This window comes from Acinonyx jubatus, chromosome B3 (genome assembly GCF_027475565.1).
Source record: "Acinonyx jubatus isolate Ajub_Pintada_27869175 chromosome B3, VMU_Ajub_asm_v1.0, whole genome shotgun sequence".
Lineage (NCBI taxonomy): Eukaryota > Metazoa > Chordata > Mammalia > Carnivora > Felidae > Acinonyx > Acinonyx jubatus.
Genome location: NC_069386.1, coordinates 52506094 through 52528812, shown reverse-complemented (window position 1 = coordinate 52528812; position 22719 = coordinate 52506094). Strand labels below are relative to the sequence as shown.

The window sequence follows — 22719 nt, the reverse complement described above, 5'->3', positions numbered from 1 at the left end:
TTTTGATTGCTGAGTAATACTCCATTTTATGTATATACATATACCACATTTTCTTTATCCATTCATCCATCGATGGACATTTGGGGTCTTTCCATACTTTGGCTATTGTGGAGAGTGCTGCTATAAACATGGGGGTGCATGTGTCCCTTTGAAACAGCACACCTGTATCCCTTGGATAAATGCCTAGTAGTGCAATTGCTGGGTCTTAGGGTAGTTCTATTTTTAGTTTTTTGAGGAACCTCCATACTGTTTTCCAGAGTGGCTGCACCAGCTTGCATTCCCAAATAATCCAAGTTCTTACTTTAACAAAGAACAAATGACCCAAAGCAAGCAGAAAGACAGAATAAAGAGAATAAATCAATGAAATTGAAAACAGAAAGTAGAGTAAAACAATGCAAAGAAAAGCTGGTTCTCTCAAAGTATCAAAAGAACTAATAAACCTTAGCCAGAATGGCGAAGAGACAAAAAACAAATTATCGTAAGAAAGGACTCACGAGATCCCAGACATTGAACAAATTAGTATATAAATAACCCTATGCCCATAAATTTGACAACTTAAGTAAAACAAACCAATTCCTTGAAAGACACAAACTACTAAAACTCAATTTAAAAAATGGATGACCCCTCTGGGGCGCCTGGGTGGCTCAGTCAGTTGAGCGTCCGACTTCAGCTCGGGTCACGATCTCGCAATTCGTGAGTTTGAGCCCCACATTGGGCTCTGTGCTGACAGCTCAGAGCCTGGAGCCTGTTTCAAATTCTCTGTCTCCCTCTCTCTCTGCCCCTCCCGTGGTCTCTGTCTCTCAAAAATGAATAAACATTAAATAAATAAATAATAAAAAAATGGATGACCCCAACAATCCTACATCAATTAACATATTAAACTGTTCCTTAAAAACCATCTGACAAAGCACTTCAGACTGAGAGAGTTTTACTTGACAATTCTATCAAACATTTAAAATGAGAAAAGTATCGATTCTATATAATTTGTTCCTTGAAAAAGAAGAGGTGTGAACATTTCTAACTTATTTTTAAGGTCAATATTATGGTGATACCAAAAGAAGAGAAAGATAGTACAAGGAAAAAAAACCACAAACATAGACCAATATTCTTCATGAACACAGATGCAAAAAGCCTCAACAACATATGAATAAAGTGAGTCCAACAATACATAAAAAAAGGTAATATAGCATGACAAAGTAGTCTGTCCTGAATGCATGACTGGTTCAACATTTCAAAAATCGAGGCAATACAACGTACTATTAACCTATTAAAGAAGAAAACACAAATGACCATATAAACACATGCAGACAAAATATCCGACAAAATTTAATACCCATTCAGGATAAACATTTTCAAGAAACAAGAAGTGAAGAAAATTTTCTCAACCTAATAAAGTATATCTAAAAAACTCTTACAAGCTAGCATCATGTTAATGGTGGAAGATCGAAGGCTTTCCCTTTAAGATCAGGAACAAAGCAGATTCTACTTTCACTATTCCTTTCACTATTCAACACTGTATGAGAATTCCTTGCCAGTGCAAAAAGTCAAGAAAAAAGAAATAAAAGGCATATAGGTTGAAAAGGAATATAACTGTCTCTACTATCTATACAGAAAATTCCAGTAAGTTTACAAAACAAAACAAAAACAATTCCTAGAATTACGTTAGTTTAGTTGTAGGATACAAGGTCAACAAAAAACAAAAACAAAACAAAAACCTCCAAACAATAACAACAATACTCAAACTAAACAAAAAAATAAACAAAAATTAAAAAAAAACCCAAACCAAAGAAAAAACCCAAGGTCAATAAAGAAAGAAAAAAAACAAACACAAAAATTAATGGTCTTTCTGTACATTAACAATCAACAATTAAAAACTGTGGCATTGGGGCATCTAGGTGGCTCAGTCCATTGGGTGTCCGACTTCGGCTCAGGTCTTGCTGTTTGTGAGTTCGAGCTCTGCATCAGGCTCTGTGCTGACAGCTCAGAGCCTGGAGCCTGCTTCTGATTCTGTGTCTTCCTCATAAATAAACATTAAAAAAAAAAAAAGTAGCATTTACATGCTTACTATGTGCCTGGCACTGTCTAGGTACTTCACAAATACTAATTCATTTAATTCTAAAAAACAAAACAAAACAAAAAACCTATCTCTATAATGTAGGTATTTTCTGGACCCATGCAACCTGGCTCCTAACTCCAACCTCTTAACTACTGAGTTATCTATCAGTCATAATGACAGGGACATTAAAAAATACAGCTCAAGGGTTAAGTCTCAGGCAGAGACTTTTTAAAAAAATTTTTAATATTTATTTTTCAGAGAGAGAGAGAGAGAGAGAGAGAGAGAGAGAGAGACAGAGCATGAGCATGAGCAGTGGAAGGGCAGAGAAAGAGAGGGAGACACAGAATCAGAAGCAGGCTCTAGGCTCCAAGCTGTCAGCACAGAGCCCAACGCAGGGCTCGAACTCACAAACTGTGAGATCGTGACCTGAGCCGAAGTTGGACGCTTAACCGCTCAACCGACTGAGCCACCCAGGCACCCCTCAGGAAGCTGTAATTTTTAAAAAGTTTCACAGGGAGGCTGATACACACCAAAGAATGAGAACTACTGGTTTGTGCTATAGCTTAGATTCAATAATAACTGGTAATTTTTCAAATGTATAAATGAAATTATACATTCTCCTGAAGAGAATATATCTGAAGTTCTTGTTCCTGCTTCATGGGAATACTCCTCCAACACTCTGCCAGGCTAACTTTAAAGTCTATTTAACCTTCAGTTTTAGGCAATCTGTCAGTTCCTCAGGTAGCACTCCCTGACCTCTTACCTGCTTACCTGTTCTATTTCTTCTGTTTGGCATTAACGACAGTCCTGTTAATCCTGTCAGTATCTAAGATTTGACTAAATTCCATTGAGGTCAGGGATCATGTTTGTCTGGTTCACAATTGTACTGTTAACATCTAGCACAATTCTTGGCAGCGAGCAGACACATAATAAATGTATTAAATTAACAAACTTTGTATTTTTAAAAGCAATTAAAGAAAACATAGATCCATTTATTAAATAATGTGTATTTATGCCCTCAGCTTTATGAAGAATTGTAGTAACCAAATGTGCTAACAATTTATACGTTATACTAAGAAAATGTTACCTGGAAGTTTAAGCTTTCTACAACAAGAATTACAGTGATGTTTTGCTCTAAAGTTTTTTATTGCATCTTCACCTAGATTTGCTGGGCCAAAAACCATATCACAGGATCTGTGGAATTGGTAGTTAAAAAAAGAAAAAAGAAAAAAGAAAAAAAAAAAGACAGTTTATGCAAATAGAAATGTAGAATTTGAAATTATAAAAATATCTTCATGAAATTATTAAAACTTATTACCTCTTTTCTTCTGCTTTTATCACAGATGGATCAGTCAAATTTTCACCCACACCTTTATATGTATATATAAAAAAAGATAATTTATATTGTATAATTGATACAAACATTGACATTTGCATAATAAAAATAGTTATGAGAGATTTTATAGCATCAATTATTACACAATGTTAAATTTTTCAAGAGTATAGGTTTTCTCTCTTAGTATTTCATAACTTGTGACCTTAACACTGCACCTAGGACACACACAGCTCCCGCACCAGGAATAAAAGTTAATTGTCAGAGTTGGGAGATAGGCAGGTGGACTCCTGATGGCACTTCCTTTTGATGCAACAGGGACAAAGCTGGAAAACAAACAGTTTATGTAAACAGTTTACATGATCTCCCCCTTTTTCACCTTATTAGCAAAGAACATTTTGGAACACGAAGGCATAATTTATAGGCCATTTTTAAAGTGTTTCCCATTTTTAAAAATCATATACTACCACATTTATCTTCTTTAAAAATATTCAGGTTACATAAAGAATAAGATTGTGAACATCTTCCTTTACTTCCATTCCTCCCCAGAGGTACTAAAAGTGTAATTAAATATTTTCAGTCTTTCTTATCTATTTATTCATATAAAAGAATACCTATTGACCTACTACTCATCAGACTGGCAAAGATTAAGAATATTTAGTACTGGAGAGTCCGCAGAGAAATGGGAACTCATATACAGTGCTAAGTATGTGTTCCCATAACCTTTTGGAAAAATAACCCAGTGGCTGTTAAAATTGCACTCATCTCTTCTTACTAAGCCAAGTCAGAAATCTACTTAATGGAAATGAAAGTAGCAATACATGAGTATATTTGTTGCAGCACTGTTTACAGTAGCAAAAAAAAAGGAAAAAAGGGGGGGGTAAATCATGCCACCCCTCCATACTATAGGTTATCATGCATGCATCTATGAAAAGCAGTAACTCAGATTTATCAGTAATGACCCAAAAGATGTCCATGATATATTGTTAGGTAGACAAAAACAAATCTCACACACACACTCACACACACACACACACACACACACACACACACACAAGAGGCATCATCCCAGTTGGAGGAAAATCACAACACAAAATATTAAAAATAAGGAAAAAAACCCCTTCTATTTGTGTACAGTATTTGTCTTCACCAAAGTTAGAGAAATAATGAAATGGGAAAACTTTTTAATATATTTCCATATTGTTTGTTTATGGTAATTGTGTAAAATATTTTTTTAATGTTTATTTTTGAAAGAGAGAATGCAAGTGAGCAGAGGATGGGTAGAGAGAGAAGGAGAAAGAATCCCAAGCAGGCTCTACACTATCCATGCAGAGCCCGTGGGGTTCAAACTCATGAACCATGAAATCATGACTTGAGCCAAAATCAAGAATCAGATGCTCAACCAACTGAGCCACCCAGGCGCCCCTTGTGTAAAACAGCTCTATGAAAAATGGCTCCAGGAACACATTAATGTAATAATGTAATGTAAAGAACATTAAAACTACTTTGTTTACTGAAAATAAGTCCCATCTTTTATTTTCATTTATTTAAAGTTTATTTTTGAGAAAGACAGAGGGAGAGAGAGAGAGAGAGAGAGTCAGGTGCTAGCAGAGGAGGGACAGAGAGACAGGGAGACTGAATCAGAAGCAGGCTCCAGGCTCTGAGCTGTCAGCACAGAGCCCGACGTGGGGCTCAAACTCAAAGACTGCGAGATCATGACCTGAGCCCAAGTTGGAGGCTTAACCAAATAAGCTACCTAGGTGCCCTTATTTTCATTTATTTATTTTTTTAAAATAAGCTCTATGTTCAACACGGGGCTTGAACTCACGACCGTGAGATCAAGAGTTGCATGCCCTACTGACTGAGCCAGCCAGGCACCCTAACTCCCATCTTTTAAATTAGGAATTCAGATAAAATCTGTTTGGCTTTACCTCCTATGCATGTTTGAAGATAATTAAGTGACACTATTTAAGAATATACTTAAAGATCTTTTTTACTTAATTGGATTGACCTAATAATACGTATCAGTTTTCACTTTATATACTATTAAATCATTTATGTAAAATGATGAACTACTGAAAAAAGGGTAGCTATTTTACAGATTTTCTTTCTTCAGCTTGATTCCATGCCATTTGCTTTTCAGCAAAATCCTTTCTATCTGTGACTATATGTAACAAAAAAAGTCATCAAGTGATAAACATTCTAAATAACTGTTCTTATGTATAGATTTTGAAATCTGGTCTATGGTGACATTTGAAATTAAGGCTGCTCTTTTGGGAAAAAAATCATGGAAGTTATAATAAGAAAGTACAACTCAGGTAGAGCGGGCAACCTGCTCAGTTTTATTTTCCTCTGACCCTGCAGACAGACAATACTCTAAGCAAATGTGCCCTCTCCAAGCCACAATTTCCATTCTTTTCTTTTCCACATATGACAGATTCTGTCTACAAAAATGGTTATGATCAGTTTTTCCTTCCTTGTATAGATGGTACTCCACCCACCAAGTGCTGGAATCCATTCCCCACTTCTTGAACTGGGCTATCTTTATTATCTGCCTTGATCAGTAAAATGTGGAGGAGGAGATCTGGGCCAGTTCTGAAACTAATGTTAAGAGTTTCTGCTTTTTCTCTGGAGGAAGCTAGCTGCTATGTAAAAATCTAACTACCTGAAACTACCATGTTATGACCAAGGTCACAGATAACTAGCCACATGGAGAGATCACTTGGTGGAGAACTGAGGGATTCAGATGTCAGTGAACAGAAACCTCAGACATTTGACTCTAGTCATGTTGTTCATGCTTATTCTCCAGCCATTTGAACCTTCTGAGAAGACAGCAGAGATAAGCCATCCCCACCATGTCCCATCCAAATTCCTGAACCAAAGAACTGGAAACAAATAAAATGGTAGTTTTAATCCCTAAATATTTAGGTAGTTTAGTTCACAATAATAGATAACATAAACACCAAGAACAGGAACACATGCTACTGTTTTAAATAAACAGTATAGTTTTAAAAGACTAAAACTACATATACATCTAAGAATAGAACAGTGGATTGCATGTGTTTCTGCTCATCAAAAAAATATATATATTATGTAAGTAATAATCAAGAGAGCAAGATCCCACTATTCAGGGCCCTGATGGCTATATGCTATGGCTGTTATTGACTTGCTTTTTTATTTTTTATTTTTTTCAACATTTATTTATTTTTTTTTTGGGACAGAGAGAGACAGAGCATGAACGGGGGAGGGGCAGAGAGAGAGGGAGACACAGAATCGGAAACAGGCTCCAGGCTCTGAGCCATCAGCCCAGAGCCCGACGCGGGGCTCGAACTCACGGACCGCGAGATCGTGACCTGGCTGAAGTCGGACGCTTAACCGACTGCGCCACCCAGGCGCCCCTTGACTTGCTTTTTTAATAGCTTTTACTAACCTGAGGTTTTTACCGATCTATAAGTTAGAAGATGACCGTATATCATTCAAAACACATGAACAGGTGAGAACCTACTGTACAATTTTACTTTAGCAATACTTTAATAAATTTACCTTGTAAATCAAGTACCAATAGCTCCCCTCTTGTATATTCATATGTCCAGTGGCTAAAGGCCAGCATGATTTCTTCCAGTGTATTAGTTGGTATAATCTCATCACCATTATTATTGTTGTATTTTCTAAATTCTCCAGTCATACATTCTTCCACAGCAAACCACTGTCCTGCTGAATGGCAATACAGCAGGAAAACTTCAAGGAACCTTATGAAAAACAGTTATAGATATTACTAGTAGTTTTGTTAATAAAATTCTAATTGAGCTTTTAAATGGGTAAATAATTAAATATTCAGCATTAATAACGAAGGTCAAAAGACAATGGTATCCAGATAAAACTGCAAGATCTCAGAAAAATTTCAAGATTTACCTTGGAGAATATGGTATGGATTTGGGTTTCATTTGGTTGAAGGCAAACGTGAGCTTTTGTGCTGCTCTCTGTTGCTGAATTTCCTACAGAACAACAACAAAAAAATACACCAAAAAAATCTCCTTGCTGAACACTGAAACTAAGAGGTTTTTTGGTTTAACATACATTAGAAGACAAAACATGAACTCCAAATAATGTTCTACTGTTATGCATTCACTAGCACTTACTCTGAGACAGAGATGCAGAACTGTATCTTCCTTATAAATACTTGACCATGTGTTGACCACCTCAGGAAGAAAAGATTTGATAATATAAAGATGACCTGATTTGAGGATATCATGTTCTGACCAGGTACACTGTACTTTGACAGCTCTCCGTAAACCTCCTCCCATCTCCTCTTTACTTAAAAACTCTATTTTGGCACAGAGGCCAAGCTGTGACCAAGAAGACATGCTGTTATTCAGTATACTGGGTGAACTCTCTTCCAAGCGATACACTGTGACAGGCTCACCTGCAAGATGAATGGACACAATTTGAGGTCAAATTATGACGCTTTAAAATGACAAAGTAGAATAAAAATTGGCAGGTATCTTGTTAAGATTAAGTAAGAAACAGAAAATGAACTGGACAAAGTTATAATTTTATAAAGGAAGTTTAAGGGCAACAAATGCTCAGAAATCAAGAATCTACTAATATTTCTAAATTTATGTATATTAGTAGTAATAAACATTTTTGAAATTATGATCATTTTCAAGAAAAACTTTAAGAAAGCAACTGTTCCACAAAATTTGTGGTGTCAATTTATCTATGCTTTCTATACTAAACAATGGGTTAAGATCCTTTCTTAATTAGAATACACTATTACTTCTGGATATGATGGAAATACAGAAATCTAATATTTCTGATCACTCCTTCTTCTATTTAAACTATACCTGACTCTTGCTAATTAAAATTTATATGAAATTGACACTTCTCAACGTGACCCTTCCTTCTATTACCACCCATTTTCTACATCACAGCTAAAAATCACACTATTAATAAAAGGTTTATTTTCTCCTTCATTTCTTTACTATTTGGATTTACCTCTTGGAGGCACAGGTGTAAATGGAATGCTCTGGGATAATCTCATCAAATTATTTCTTTCCACAGCTGCACAAAAATGAGAGAAAAATAATGAAATCCTTTCTAAAAGCTCAAAATATTGTTAGATTTTGTTTTTAATAGTACTGACCTGAGTAATAGTAATTTGTATCCATAACTGGTTTAAACGGAGAAGCGAGACCTAAAATGGCAAATAAACAAATGAAACCCTTTTAAAAGTACTAATGTGGTATAAAAATTTTTGCTCATTCTCATACAATCATCCTAAGGTTCCCTTCATATAAGCTCTCTTCACTGAACAGAAAAAATAAATAGTAAAATACACTCATCATGTGCTTGCTCTATTATCCTTTTTCATTGTGCCAGATTAGTCCTAACTGTGCACTCAGATACCTGGAAGGGAAAAGGCACGTGACATTTCACACTCTCCTGTCATAAGCTGCGCTTTTCCCACACCCTCCACCCCCACTCAAAAAGGAAAAGATCTTTTAGTTTAGGAGCTGGAGCTTGTAACCAAGTAGCCATTTTAGTGGGCTGACCATAAGAAGATGAACTTCTGGAATGTGAAACATACCCAAAAGCCCTTCCTCCATATTTAAATGTATTTGAGAATTTGACTTTTTAACTGTAATGAGAAGACTGGAGAATCAATTGAATTTGCCATGTGTTAAGTTTACAGAATATTAATGAAAAAGACCTTACTGTCTTGAGAAGAAGAAAATCAGTCAATAGTTTTAATACTATGTAGGAAATATAAAATATACACATTATATATATATTATAGGACTATATATACACATGTATATATGATGTATATATGTATGTATATATGTATATGATGTATATATACATCATAGGACTATAGAGGAGGGGTACTAAATGTCTTCTGCTTGCAGAAAGGTTGAAGGATGTCTCAGAGAAAGAGAAGGGGAAAAAGAATAGTCTGGAAGACAGTGGTGTGGTCAGGGCAACATTTTCAGACACGGAACTGTTAAAGCACATGCTACACTTGAGAAACTGCAAGTTGTTTAGTATGAACAGAAACAGCAGTTTTCAAAACTAATTTTATACACATAAATATATATCACGTATAATAGATATAAATAAATGTATAATAAACATATATCAGAATCACCTGTGGGGCTTTTTCACTGTGCACCTACCCAGATCTCACTTCAAAAAATTCTGTAGGTGTGTGTCAGCGTAAAGTGATTCTCCGTAAGTACTTGGACATGTAACCAGGACTGCAAACTAACGAGCAAGAGTACAGGCACGCCTGTAGGAGGTAAAGCTACAGAATCAGGGAATACCAAATAGTTAGGAGCCAAATATGCCATGCTAAGAAAGGACACGATTTTACCCAATGACAGTGAGGAAAATGTAAAGCAGAGGAGGATCAGTTTGGTGGAAGAATAGAAGACAGACTAGAAGGGAGATTAAGTGGCACAACTCTAAAAACCTACGGGACAGTAACAACTAAATGTGAACACATACATACCCTACCACCTACAAATTCCAGTCCTAAGTACATGCCCAATAAAAAACAAATACATATGTTTACCAAACAACATGAACAAGACTACTCATAATGGCACTCATGGTTCATAATAATCATACAATGGAAGCTACTGAAATGCCTATCAAATAACAGAATGGATACATTCAATAGATTCATATAAGGAAATACTATATAGTAATGAGAATGTGCAAACTACCACTATACACAAAAATATTGATGAATCTTATGTGTTAGGAGGAAAAAGCCAGACACAAAGTACATACTTTATGATTCCATTTATATATTCCATAAACAAACAGAGACAAAACTATACATGTGTTATTCAGGGGCAGAGGTTAAAACACAAGGACATGAGGAGCTGGGATACTGGCAATATTCTGTTTTGTGACCTGGGGGCTGATTACAGGGGCATAGTTGCTTAGGGAGAATTCACTGAGAGGCTTATCTCTACCTTTTTTGTATGCATGTTATATATACTTCAATAAAAGGTTTAAAAAATGATGAAGTGTGAACTGAAAGCAGCAGAATAATGTATAGTGGAAGATGGAGTCGTAATATTTAAGAAGTAAATACAACAGGACTCTGTGAGTGCAAGGTCAAGGGGGTCAAGAATAACTCCTTCTCAGATTTTACCTAGTAGACTGAAAGAGTATCATTCACTAAAACAGGGTATACAAGGGAAAGAGCAGACTAGGTCACAGGGACGAAGGGGGGTAGGGTGACAGTAAAGATATATCATTCACATGGTGAGTTCATGTATATGTGAAACTACTATATCGAAGAGAAACTAGCTGAACAAAGAACTTTTTACCACCTTGGCTCTTTCAAACACGAAGTCTGAAGTTTCTTAGCTAGAATAATGTGGTATTTGCTATAACATAACATCATATATAATCCTCATTTTTTTGCATTAAATCTACCATATGGACTCACCATTTAACGTTCCTTCTTCAGATGGCCTAAAGAAAACACCAAAAAATACAAGTTGTGACACAATCTTTGTTTTGGCTACCATACACTTTGTAAAATTATGATTATTTAATATAATGTGATTAAAGTAATTCTGAGATCCAGATTCACTTTTGTTTGAATATATGCCATTTCCCTTAAAGCCAATGCCAAATTCATATATGGATATAAATATATGTTTAATCTGTACTAAAAATCTCTTTCCAGCTCTTACCTTCTACCTAATATAAATATTTTATTATAGGAAGTATTTTGACCCTAGCATCATCCCTTTGCTGTTGATAAACTACTCTTTTCTCAGCACCCAAAAAGTGCTGACCAACTCCACCTTTCTGGGTACTTCTTTGGCTCAACATTCTGTAAGACAAGGTTCTCTTGTTAGCTGAGTTAACATCAACTTCAAGTACCTATTCTGTATTTACATCCTATGGTTTTGGTTATAAAACACAGTATACTCTGAAGAGATCTGATTACAGTTTGATCTTCCAAGTGCCATACAAGGCCCAGAGCACCCAAAGAACTTGAACACTGCATACCCATGTGGCACCTGGTTTATTTTCTTCTCTATATACTCACATATATTTCTGATGCACAGAAAGCAACAGGGGAAACACTGTGGTTCCTTCTCAAATAGTCCATATCAGAAAGTAACTCTCCCATGCTGTGCTGACTGCTCAGAGCTCAGAGCCTGGAGCCTGTTTCCGATTCTCTTCCTGTGTCTCCCTCTCTTCTGCAACACCCACCCCCGGCCCCCCCCCCACTCACTTTCTGTCTTTCTTTCCTTCAAAAATAAACAAACATAAAAAAAAAAAAAAGATGACTTTTTCTTTTGTAAACGTCCTCTGGAATCCTAAAATATAGTAATCATAGCATCGCCATAATGATAGTATAACTATATAAAATTGTAATTTTAAATGTATATATTAACTCATAATAAATGAGTTCCCCCAGTCTCTTCTATGTAAAGACAAGAGATGTTAAAATAAATAATCATCACTCACAGATAAAAGAGTGTTTTAAAAGATGGTACAAAGAACAGAAAAAACCCCCAATAACTATGATACTTTTCAGGTTAACGATGAGAAAAGGCTTACTTACATTTCTCTGTTTGATGGTCTATCTTGTAACCAATCCTTTAGTCAAAAACAAACACAAACAAAAATTGAAGAAAAAAATCTCTCTAGAAGAAGCCTAACTGTTTGTTTAACCCTGTTTTGTTTCCCTATAGTCTGAAAAATTAATGTGAAGTCCTTATTTTATACAACTGAACTAAAAAAATAACAAATGGATATAATTACCATAAGACCATTCCACAAGGTAGAATAAAGAATTTCATGAGTGCTATTTCCTACAACATAATTACACTCTGGTTAGATTCTTTACTTCTGATGACAACTTTATATTCTTATACATTTGTTTCTATGACTCTAAATAGTATGTGCTCATTGAAAAAGAAAAACACAACGAAGTAGAAAGAGTAAAATTAAAATCATGCATACTGTAAACAAATCACTAAAAACATATAAGCATATCTCATTGAAGTCTTTTTCTGTATACGTGCATATTGTTTTTATTCTGTATTTTTTCCATTTAATTATAACTCTATAATTATATTCTCATCCAGTTTAGTAATTCTCTGTTTGGCTGTGCCTAATCTATGTTATTATAACCCCCACTGAGTTATTTTTTATCCTAGATTTTTATCTAATTTTTCAGGACTTTCTGAGTAGTATCTTATCTTTTTTTCATATTTTTAATACCTTCTCTTTTATGGTTTTAGTCACCTTAATCATATTATTTTATAACTTGTAACCAGTAATTCTACTATCTCAAGTTGGTAGAGGTTTATTAATACTGTTTGTGTAACTTGAATCCCAGAAGTTCTGTAATTTCGCATTGTCAGGTCATCTTCAATGGAACTTACTTTGTGGCAAAATTGTGCAGGGTGTGTCCTTCCAAAAAGGAGGAATTGTTACTGTGAAACTGTGTTCACTAATCCCCTTTCCTCACTGAAATAATTTTTTTAATAACATGGCTTTCCATAATATAATCTATCTCCTTATAGCAAAATGTAAATAAAATGTTCTTGATGATCCAGGATAATTATGAATACTGATTTCTATACTTGACTATAAAGGACCAATTTTTCTACTTTCTCCCAAGTTATTTATCTTGATGCCAGAGTATGCTTTTAAAGAGTATTTGTGGGGAACCTGGGTGGCTCAGTCGGTTAAGTGTCCAACTTCAACTCAGGTCATGATCTCACAGTTTGTGAGTTTGAGCCTTGCATCAGGCTCTGTGCTGACAGCTCGGAGCCTGACGCCTTCTTCAGATTCTGTATCTTCCTCTCTCTCTGCCCCTCCCCAACTCATGCTCTATCTCTCTCTCAATAATAAATAAACTTTAAAAAAAAATTTAAAGAGTATTTGTAAAATCAAATACTACCTCAACTGGCTGGGAATGACTACATACAACCAGTTTCAATATAAACAGAGATTCCTACCTTTCTTTTGAATAAATTTTTCTGTAAAATTTCCTAACTATTATGCAGATAGTAATCTCTCTGACATTGGCCACAGCAACACTTTTTTTAGATGCATCTTCTGAGACAAGGGAAATAAAAGCAAAAATAAACTACTGGGACTACATCAGAAAGTTTCTGCACAGTGAAGGAAACAATCAACAAAACTAAAAGGCAACCTACAGAATAGAAGAATATGTTTGCAAAAAACATATCTGATAAAGGGTTAGCATCCAAAATATATAAAGAACTTATACAACTCAATACCCAAACAACAAATAATCCAATTAAAAGATGGGCAAAAGACATAAACAGATTTCTCCAAAGAAGACATCCAGATGGCAAACAGACACATGAAAAGAGGCTCAACATCACTCATCAGGGAAATACAAATCAAACCTACAATGACATAGCACCTCACATCTATAAGAATGGTCAAAATCAAAAACCGAAGAAACAACCAGTGCTGGTGAAGATGTAGAGAAAAAAGAACACTCTTCCACCACTGGTGGGAATGGAAACTGGTATAGCCACTGTGGAAAACAGTTTGGAGGTTCCTCAAAAAGTTAAAAACAGAACTACCCTATGATGCAGTAATTGCACTACTGGGTATCTACCCAAAAATACAAAAACACTAACTCAAAGGAATACATGCACTCCTGTGTTTATTGCAGCATTATTTATAACAGCCAAACAATGGAAGGAGCTCAAGTGTCTAGTGATAGATGAATGCATGAAGAAGATGAGGTATAAATATAAATATAAATATAAATACACCACGGAATATTATTTAGCAATAAAAAGGAACAAAACTGACACTCTGGAAAACAGTATGGAGGTTCCTCAAAAAATTAAAAATAGAACTACCCTACAACCCAGCAATTGCACTATTAGGTATTTATCCAAGGGATACAGGTGTGCTGTTTCAAAGGGGCACGCGCATCCCAATGTTTATGGCAGCATTATCAACAATAGCCAAAGTATGGAAAGAGCCCAAATGTCCATCAATGGAGGAATGGATAAAGAAGATGTTTTATATATATACACACACACATACATACACACACACAATGGAGTACTCAGCAATCAAAAAGAATGAAATCTTGCCATTTGCAACTACGTGGATGGAACTGGAGGGTATTATGCTAAGTGAAATTAGTCAGAGAAAGACACATATCTTATGACTTCATGCATATGAGGAATTTAAGACACAGAACAGATGAACACAAGGAAAGAGAAGCAAAAATAATATAAAAACAAGGAGGGGAAGAAAACATAAGAGACTCTTAAATATGGAGAACAGAGGGTTACTGGTGGGGTTGTGGGGGGGGGGTGATGGGCTAAATGGGTAAGGGGCATTAAAGAATCCACTCCTGAAATCATTGTTGCACTATATGCTAACTTGGATGTAAAAAAATAAAATAAAATAAAATAAAATAAATAAAATAAAATAAATAAAATAAAATAAATAAAATGAAATAAATAAAATGAAATAAATAAAATGAAATAAATAAAATGAAATAAATAAAATAAATAAAATAAATAAAATAAAATAAAATAAAATAAAATAAAATAAAATAAAATAAAATAAAATAAAATAAAATAAAAAAAGAATAAAACCTTGCCATTTGCAACTACACGGATGGAACTAGAGTGTAGTATGCTAAGTGAAATAAGTCAGTCAGAGAAAGACAAATACCATTATGATTTATTTCACTCATATGTGGAACAAAACAAATGAGCAAAGGAAAAACAAAACAAAACAAAGAGAGAGAGAGACAAACCAAGAAACAGATTCAAATATAGAGAACAAACTGATGGTTACCAGATGGAAGGTACTGGGAGGATAGGGTAACTAGGGGGTGGGGATTAAAGACTACATTTATCATGATGAAAAACATAACATGATAAAAACAAAAAAACATAGACACACATATACATACATACAAACAAATTCTTAACTATTCACACTACAGGAAGAAACTCTTTTCAAAGAATAAATTGCTAATATTCTAAGAATAAATGCACTAATGTCAGTTTTCTAAGGTAAAATTTTTTGAAAGCTAAACAGAACCTCAAATAAAATATCACCATCTTTTTTTAGTTCTTCTTTAATAAATATATATTTTAAAATACACATTTGTTAACTGAAATGTACAAACCGGTAGTAAAGCTGCTTTGGAATCTACTTCATGAGTTTCTTCTGTGGATGGCCTTCTATTGCTAGTTTCCACTTAAAGAAAATTAAAAAAAAAAAATTAGTTATACAACTAAAATATTTTGATACCAACCAACCAAACACGAAGTGTTTCAACACACAGTGTAACTTTCATAAACTAACTTATCCTCTCCCCAACACTGCTGAACATTAATAGTTAACATGAGGCCCACAGGTCTCTTGGCAGGACACCAAAATTATTCAATTTATTTTTGTAAAAAAGCAGTAAGAAATAAGAGTCTGAAGGAAAAAGTCTTAGTCTTCCTATTTCCAAATTTCTTGTGTATTCATTCTATCATGGATATTTTTTGTGTATGTGTGTACAATCACCATTTTTTTTTAACCATAAAAGGTAGAATAATATATATTTTAGGGTTTTTGTTGTTGGTTTAACTTTAAGCTTGGAGATCTTTCCAATCACAGAAAATTTCTCTATTCTATTTTGATGCTACACTGAACTTCATACTATGGCTGTACAGTAATTGTAGAGAATAACAACCAAACTCCTACTAATGGACATTTGGTATGATTTCAATCTCTTGCCATTCTAACATTGCAATTAATCATCTTATACATATTAATAGTCTTATACATACACTGTTTTACAATAATGGAAAAAATAGTTCATCTTTTCTGCCACGACTTAAAATGGCATCTCTGTCATATTTTGTTATTTTATCCTAAATAAATTTTAGAATTAAGCCTATTTTTAAAAAGTCAGGATGTTAAATTATTTTTTTAATTAAATTTTTTTTAATGTTTATTCATTTTTGAGAGAGGGAGACAGAGTGCTATCAGGGGTGGGGCACAGAGAGAGGGAGACACAACCTGAAGCAGGCTCCAGGTTCCAAGCTGTCAGCACAGAGGCTCGAACTCATGAACCATGAGATCATGATCTGAGCCGAAGCCGGATGCTTAACTGACTGAACCACCCAGGTGCCCCAAGGATGTTAAATTTTAAAGTAACTTATAATTCAGAACTTTATGACACAGTAAAGAAAAACCTCAGAATGAATGAATGGTGATGGGAAATCTTAGAATGAAATTTGTATTCTAAGTGTAGAGGCCAAAAAAACCAGACTGAAGTACATTAGAAGAGTCTGGGCAAAACTTTTTCTAGATGATGAAACTGATAGCATTACGTATCTGAATATCTTGAAGAAATGTAGCCCAATAGCAGAGAATCTACTGTTGATCTAGCCAAAATTATAACTATATGGTGGGAAAGAATAAATGTGTGTGCATGTGCATGCATGTGTTTGTGTCTTCTGGGAACAGGAGGAAGAGGAAAAGTTTGATCCTTGTCTTCTTTAGTGGGAGGTTAACAATTATTGTTTAAAACTGAAATACAGGGGCGCCTGGGTGGCGTAGTCGGTTAAGCGTCCGACTTCAGCCAGGTCACGATCTCGCGGTCCGTGAGTGCGAGCCCCGCGTCAGGCTCTGGGCTGATGGCTCGGAGCCTGGAGCCTGTTTCTGATTCTGTGTCTCCCTCTCTCTCTGCCTCTCCCCCGTTCATGCTCTGTCTCTCTCTGTCCCAAAAATAAATAAACCTTGAAAAAAAAAAATTAAAAAAAAAAAACTGAAATATAAGGATGCAAAATTAGAAGCGTGTTAACTTCAGAAATAACATCCATGTTACTGAAAATAATTTTTTTTTCTTCTGTCCTAACCATTCTACCATATCTTTTATTTTATTTTTCAGTGAGAATACTAAACAGGGGCGCCTGGGTGGTTCAGATATCTGACTTTGGCCCAGGTCATGATCTCATGGTTGGTGAGTTTGAGCCCGCGTTGGGCTTTGCGGATAGCTCAGAGCCTGGAGCCTGCTTCGAATTCTGTGTCTCCCTCTCTCTCTGACCCTCCCCTGGCTCATGCTCTCTCTCAAAAAAATAAAATAAATAAAAAAAATTTTAAAAAGAGGATATTAAATAGGAATGAAAACAGCCAGAATCCTTGCCTTGGTTCCCCATCTGGCTTTCAACATATCATTATGAAAGAGAATATCTGTGATAACTTTCTGTAGATAACCCTTTATTCAGATTAAGGAGACTCTATTCTAACTTTAGGAAGAGTTTTAATCATGAATGGATACTGAATTTCATCAAATGCCTTTTCTGCAGCTACTGAGATGAACAAATGATTTTTCTCCTCTAATCTGTTACTATCATGCATCAATTATATATATATATATATTCCCCTCCACCCCCAGGTAAGCTCTACACCCAACCCGGGCTTGAACTCACAACCCTGAGATCAAGAGTCACATGCTCTACTGACTGAGCCAGCCAGGTGCCCCTCAATTATATTTTTGATGTTAATGTTAAACCAACTTGCACTCCTGGAATATATCCAACGTGATACTGCTGTATACAAAAAGAGAATGAAAGGGGAAATGATGGTGAGGGGGACATGGTAGTGATGTTTTTCTTAAGGAATCTTATAAAGGCTACATGTACATTAATGAAACGCTGACTAATAAATTTATATGCATATATAACGAACTCATAAAAAAGTATGTTATGGAAACATCCCCAGTCCATTTAATTCTCAAGTTAAAAATTGAAGGTGCAGAGCAACATGTATGGTATGTTACTTTCTGTGTAAAAAATAAAAGGAAAGACTACCATCACATACTATGTGTGTGAAACTCTACAGGATAAATAAAAATAACAGTGGTTACATACAGGGCTGGAATGAGGGAGACTTATTTTCAAAGTGCTTGTATGTGTATGTATTTCAATTTTTGAACCAAATAAATGTATTAACTATTAGAAAAATAAATTTTTTAAAGTTTATTTATTTTTTGAGATACAGTTGAGTGGGGGAGGGGCAGAGAGAGAGGGAGAGAGGAATCCCAAGCAGGCTCCACATCGCCAGCATGGAACCTGATGCGGGGCTCAAACTCATGAACCTAGAGATCATGACCTGAGCTGAACCAAGAGTCAGACATTTAACCAACTGAGCCACCCAAGCACCCCTGTATTAGCTATTTTAAAAGTTAAATTAAAAAAATATGTTGACTAAATGATAATACTGATTAAAATAGATTTATAAAAAGCGAGTCTTTATATTTCATCTTTAGGACTAAACAATTTGTAAAAAATATCAGAATACTAGAATTGTGTGTTTTATTCAAGGTTGCAGCAACAATGACGGACCAGAATCGTCATTCTCTGACTCCCAAAACATTCACTGCTTAGGTGTGTGACATACGTAATAATACATTTAAAGCTTTAAGTGAATATGTTTGGTAACATAATTCACATAGTCAAAGAACTTACCTTGTTCTGAAGGAAGAGGAATAGAAGTTTTGTGACATTCAGTAAATCCAGCATGAGAACTCATGTGTTTCAAAGTGTTTTCAGAAGGAATATCATTCTGCATATTACACATAAACATAATTTAAAAATAATCAAACTGAATTTCAAATAAATGTTCTAAGTAGTATAAGAGACTCTGTTTCTATTTAGCTCAATATACTTTAATCTACCTAGTCACCAAAGGGTATATTACAGGTTACAGTTAATTTTCTTCAATGACCTTCTCAAAAAAACTGCATCAAAATATCCTACTTGCTTATTGTTCATAAATCCATCTGAATGGATCCTTTTTCATAGTAGTATGATTTCATTAAAAACTTGGGAGAAAATATTTATCAGTTCACCTAAAAAAGAAAAAGCTATTTTACACTAATATTGATAGATTATAACAATTTGGAAGGTGGAAGAGTAGTTTTTTTGGGAAACCTCAGTAGGTTTCTTATTGATTATATGAGCTGTTCATATAACCAAAGATCTATCTGCTCATTATTTGTCATGTTTCAATTTTTTCCAAATTTGTTTTGACTTATCTATGATTTCCATTTTTTGGTACTTCTATCTTTTCTCATCCTTCGTTTAATATCACCTCTTCCTCATATGTTTAGAAAGCCTTCCTGGTTTTACTGACTTGGCATTACTATTTTCTTAAGTTTATGATTTGAGCTTTTACATTGAAAGCTAGAATTCATCTGGGCTTATGAAGTGACATGAGAACATAAACAGACTTTTCCAAATGTCTACTCGATTATCCAAGTTGTATTTACTGACAAGGCATTTCCCTTATCGTCAATTTCTAATCCAACTCTTCTTATTAAATTCTTATTTGTAAACAAGTTACTTTGTAGTCACTAAAATGTTTAGCTAAATATTCATGTTTCAACTGTTCTACCTGTGTAATATTTTATAGTCTAATTCTCCTTCATTTTCTTCTTTTTACCTATATATTTTCCCAGATGAACTAACAAACTGCATTAAAATAATGTGGGGACAACCCAATACATTCACCCTGTTTTCTCTTTTCAACTATAAACAATTCACACTATTATGCAACTTTAAAATATTTCCAAACCTCTACCACCTCTCAGAAAGAATGAATTTAAAAATGTTACTACTAAAATAAACTATTACTTTCATTTAAAAAATTACTTGTATCTCAAGAAAAGTAAGTTTTTCTACCTTTGATGCTCTGCACTCTTCATATACAGCTGATTTATACAGCCAAGTGAGAGGGCTAACATTTTTTCTGTAGTTACAGAGCAACTCCAATTTCCTTTCTGATTTTAGTTGTTTCTTTTGGAACCAGTTCTAGCTATTTATTTGCTTAAGTATTTTCCATCTATGACACAAGTTCTAGTATAGGATTGATGGTGGGCTTCAAGGTATTTGTAAAACTCCATATACCTTAATAGATAAAATTTTGTATATGTCCATTTTTTGGGGAAGAGGGTCTACAGTTTTCATTTTATTTTCAAAGGGGTATATAACCCACAAAAGTTCAAGAACTCAAAGTCTCAGACCATCATGGGCTAGAACTCATTATTCTATTATTACAGTCTGAGTTCTTTTCCTCTAAGTGAATTACTCAAAATTGTTTAATTCAAAACAGCCACAGAAACTTGTAATTTCTTCTTATTTTTACCAGGAAGTTACCTGCACTTCAAAATTTTCAGTGCACTCTTGCTTTAAATTCATTTAAACTCATTGTTAAAAGGCAAAATCTGTGGGGGAAACCTTGCCAGGTACCCTTTCCCATTAAGAAATATCCATTTATCCTAAATGACTTCCTATGTATATCAAGTGCTTCTTTATAGCAAAACGATGCCACCCGAATGTGCTGATGTAATTTTTTTTCAACTGCCATTGTGGTACTTATGAAGACAGTTTAAAAGTTCAGTGAAATACATATTAGACAATGACAGCCTAAGTCAGAGTAATTGTTACTTAGGATTGAAAGAAACAGATAACTAAAAAAATATTTAGGAAACAAAACAAGTTAGACTTGGCTGTTGATTAGAAGAGAGAGCAGTGCAGTTTTGCTCTCTAAACTAAAATGCTGATGTTATTAACAGAGGCAGGAAATACAGAAGAACAAATATATCTGCTGAGCAAGAAGATGATGAATTTGAGTTTCTGACTGCTGAGTTTGACAACTATAAGAGTTCCAACTAGTTAGCTCTAACCTTTCACTGTGGTGTCATGTCAATGCTCTAGTCAGAATCTCTCCAAAGATTTACTTTCCCTACATCTCTTCCCAGCCTTCAGTTTTCCTGTCTAAAATCCAAATGTAGATATGGCTATAAAAAAATTCATGCTATTTTCAACTATATAGCTGAGAAATCATATTCTTGGTTTCCTCTTGACTCCTTAATCACTTTACACAATAGTTACTCTAAACCTTCTCTTTCTCAAGTACTCCCTTGTGGTTTCCATTAGTCTTACTGGAAAAACAAATGCCTTAAAAGATTCAACAAACTCCCCAGATTACTTTTTTATTCTCTTTAAGTTTTAAAAAAACTTTGTGTGATTTATATACAATGAAGCACACAGATTCTTAAAGAGTAAGTTAGAGAAAAGTTTCAGCATTCTTTCTCTCCAACCCAAAATATTTGTGTGACAATTCTCTTCTATCAGTCTGTCCTCCCATCTGAAAAAAGTTATACTTTTTATCTTAAGATTATCATCTAAGGGATCGATTTCACTCCATCTAGGTCTTTTTGCTTTTTTAAATTATAATTCCCAGTCAGTTCTTCCTCCCTGTAAGAAACTCAAAGATAAAACAAGAGATACAACTTAAAAAAAACCCACTGGTTTCCCTACTGGTTCCTTTCCCTCATTTTAAGACTCTATCATTATGGGTATTTATGAAAGCAACAGTTAAGAAATAACTTTTCACTCACTGTTCTATACATTTAAACAGTTACTCAACAAATATTTATTGAGTATCTTACACCTGCACATAACAGTGTAGTTAGGTATATTCAGCTTTTTATTGCTAGATTCCTTGACAGACATTGTTATGTTCTAATAAACTTCTGGGCCTGGGAAAGAGTTGAGCTCTGTATTTAGTGAATGAGAAATGTATAGGGAGAAGCATTTAGAAAAAGAGAAATGTTAAATTGGTGTTTTTATGTTCATTAATATAAGTGCAAACTATTTGTATACTTTTCATATTCGATTGTTTCTTCTTTTTAAATGATGTATGATTTAAATATTTGGGATCATCAAGTTGGTGATGGTCTCTGCTAAAACTGCGTTTTTACTGGAACGTTTAGTTCTATTTTGAACTAAACCCCCAAATAGCAAAATAAAATTATTTGTGCTGTAATAAAGATTTACTTACAGATAACATTTCTTTTATTTTGTTTGATGTTTCTTTGAACTTCTGTAAATAATCTATGCTATCTCTGTGTCCTTAAAGAGAAAAAAAAAGATTACAACAAAAATATTTACTTTTTATCAAAATAACGTCATTGCTTAAAGTCTATATAAACAAGTGATTCATACTGCTTTCCAAGTAGTTTTGAGGGCTCTGAAGTTTCCTATAGATCTTTTGATAAATACTAAAAATATCTGTCAAGAAGCTGGAGAAGATGAGTAATTCAGTTTACAGTAACAGCAAAAGCCTAAGGGCCTTCTAAAAGAATCCAACATGTGATATGAATTGCTTGAAATTTAAAAAGAGGGAAGCGATCATTTCTACTATTAATAAATATAAAAATACATGGGGTGCTTGGGGGGCTCAGTTGGTTAAGCATCCAACTCTTGGTTTC

The 22719-nt window shown here is 34.4% G+C and overlaps 1 protein-coding gene across 4 annotated transcripts in view; it reads right to left on the bottom strand.

The window, feature by feature from the left end:
- Positions 1-22719, bottom strand: part of TRPM7 (transient receptor potential cation channel subfamily M member 7) — a 121248-nt gene that overhangs the window by 6843 nt on the left and 91686 nt on the right. For 3 of the 4 annotated variants that reach the window (XM_015063469.3, XM_027067238.2, XM_053224027.1), the window contains 12 exons: positions 22290-22360; positions 18911-19007; positions 15574-15644; positions 11989-12023; positions 10855-10880; positions 8533-8583; positions 8385-8450; positions 7529-7812; positions 7302-7384; positions 6933-7138; positions 3375-3426; positions 3144-3250 (listed from right to left, as the gene is read on the bottom strand). In XM_015063469.3, coding sequence (XP_014918955.2) covers positions 3144-3250; positions 3375-3426; positions 6933-7138; positions 7302-7384; positions 7529-7812; positions 8385-8450; positions 8533-8583; positions 10855-10880; positions 11989-12023; positions 15574-15644; positions 18911-19007; positions 22290-22360 — 1149 coding nt within the window. The remainder of the gene's footprint in view (positions 1-3143; positions 3251-3374; positions 3427-6932; positions 7139-7301; positions 7385-7528; positions 7813-8384; positions 8451-8532; positions 8584-10854; positions 10881-11988; positions 12024-15573; positions 15645-18910; positions 19008-22289; positions 22361-22719) is intronic. The other variant, XM_027067239.2, reaches the window with a different exon arrangement.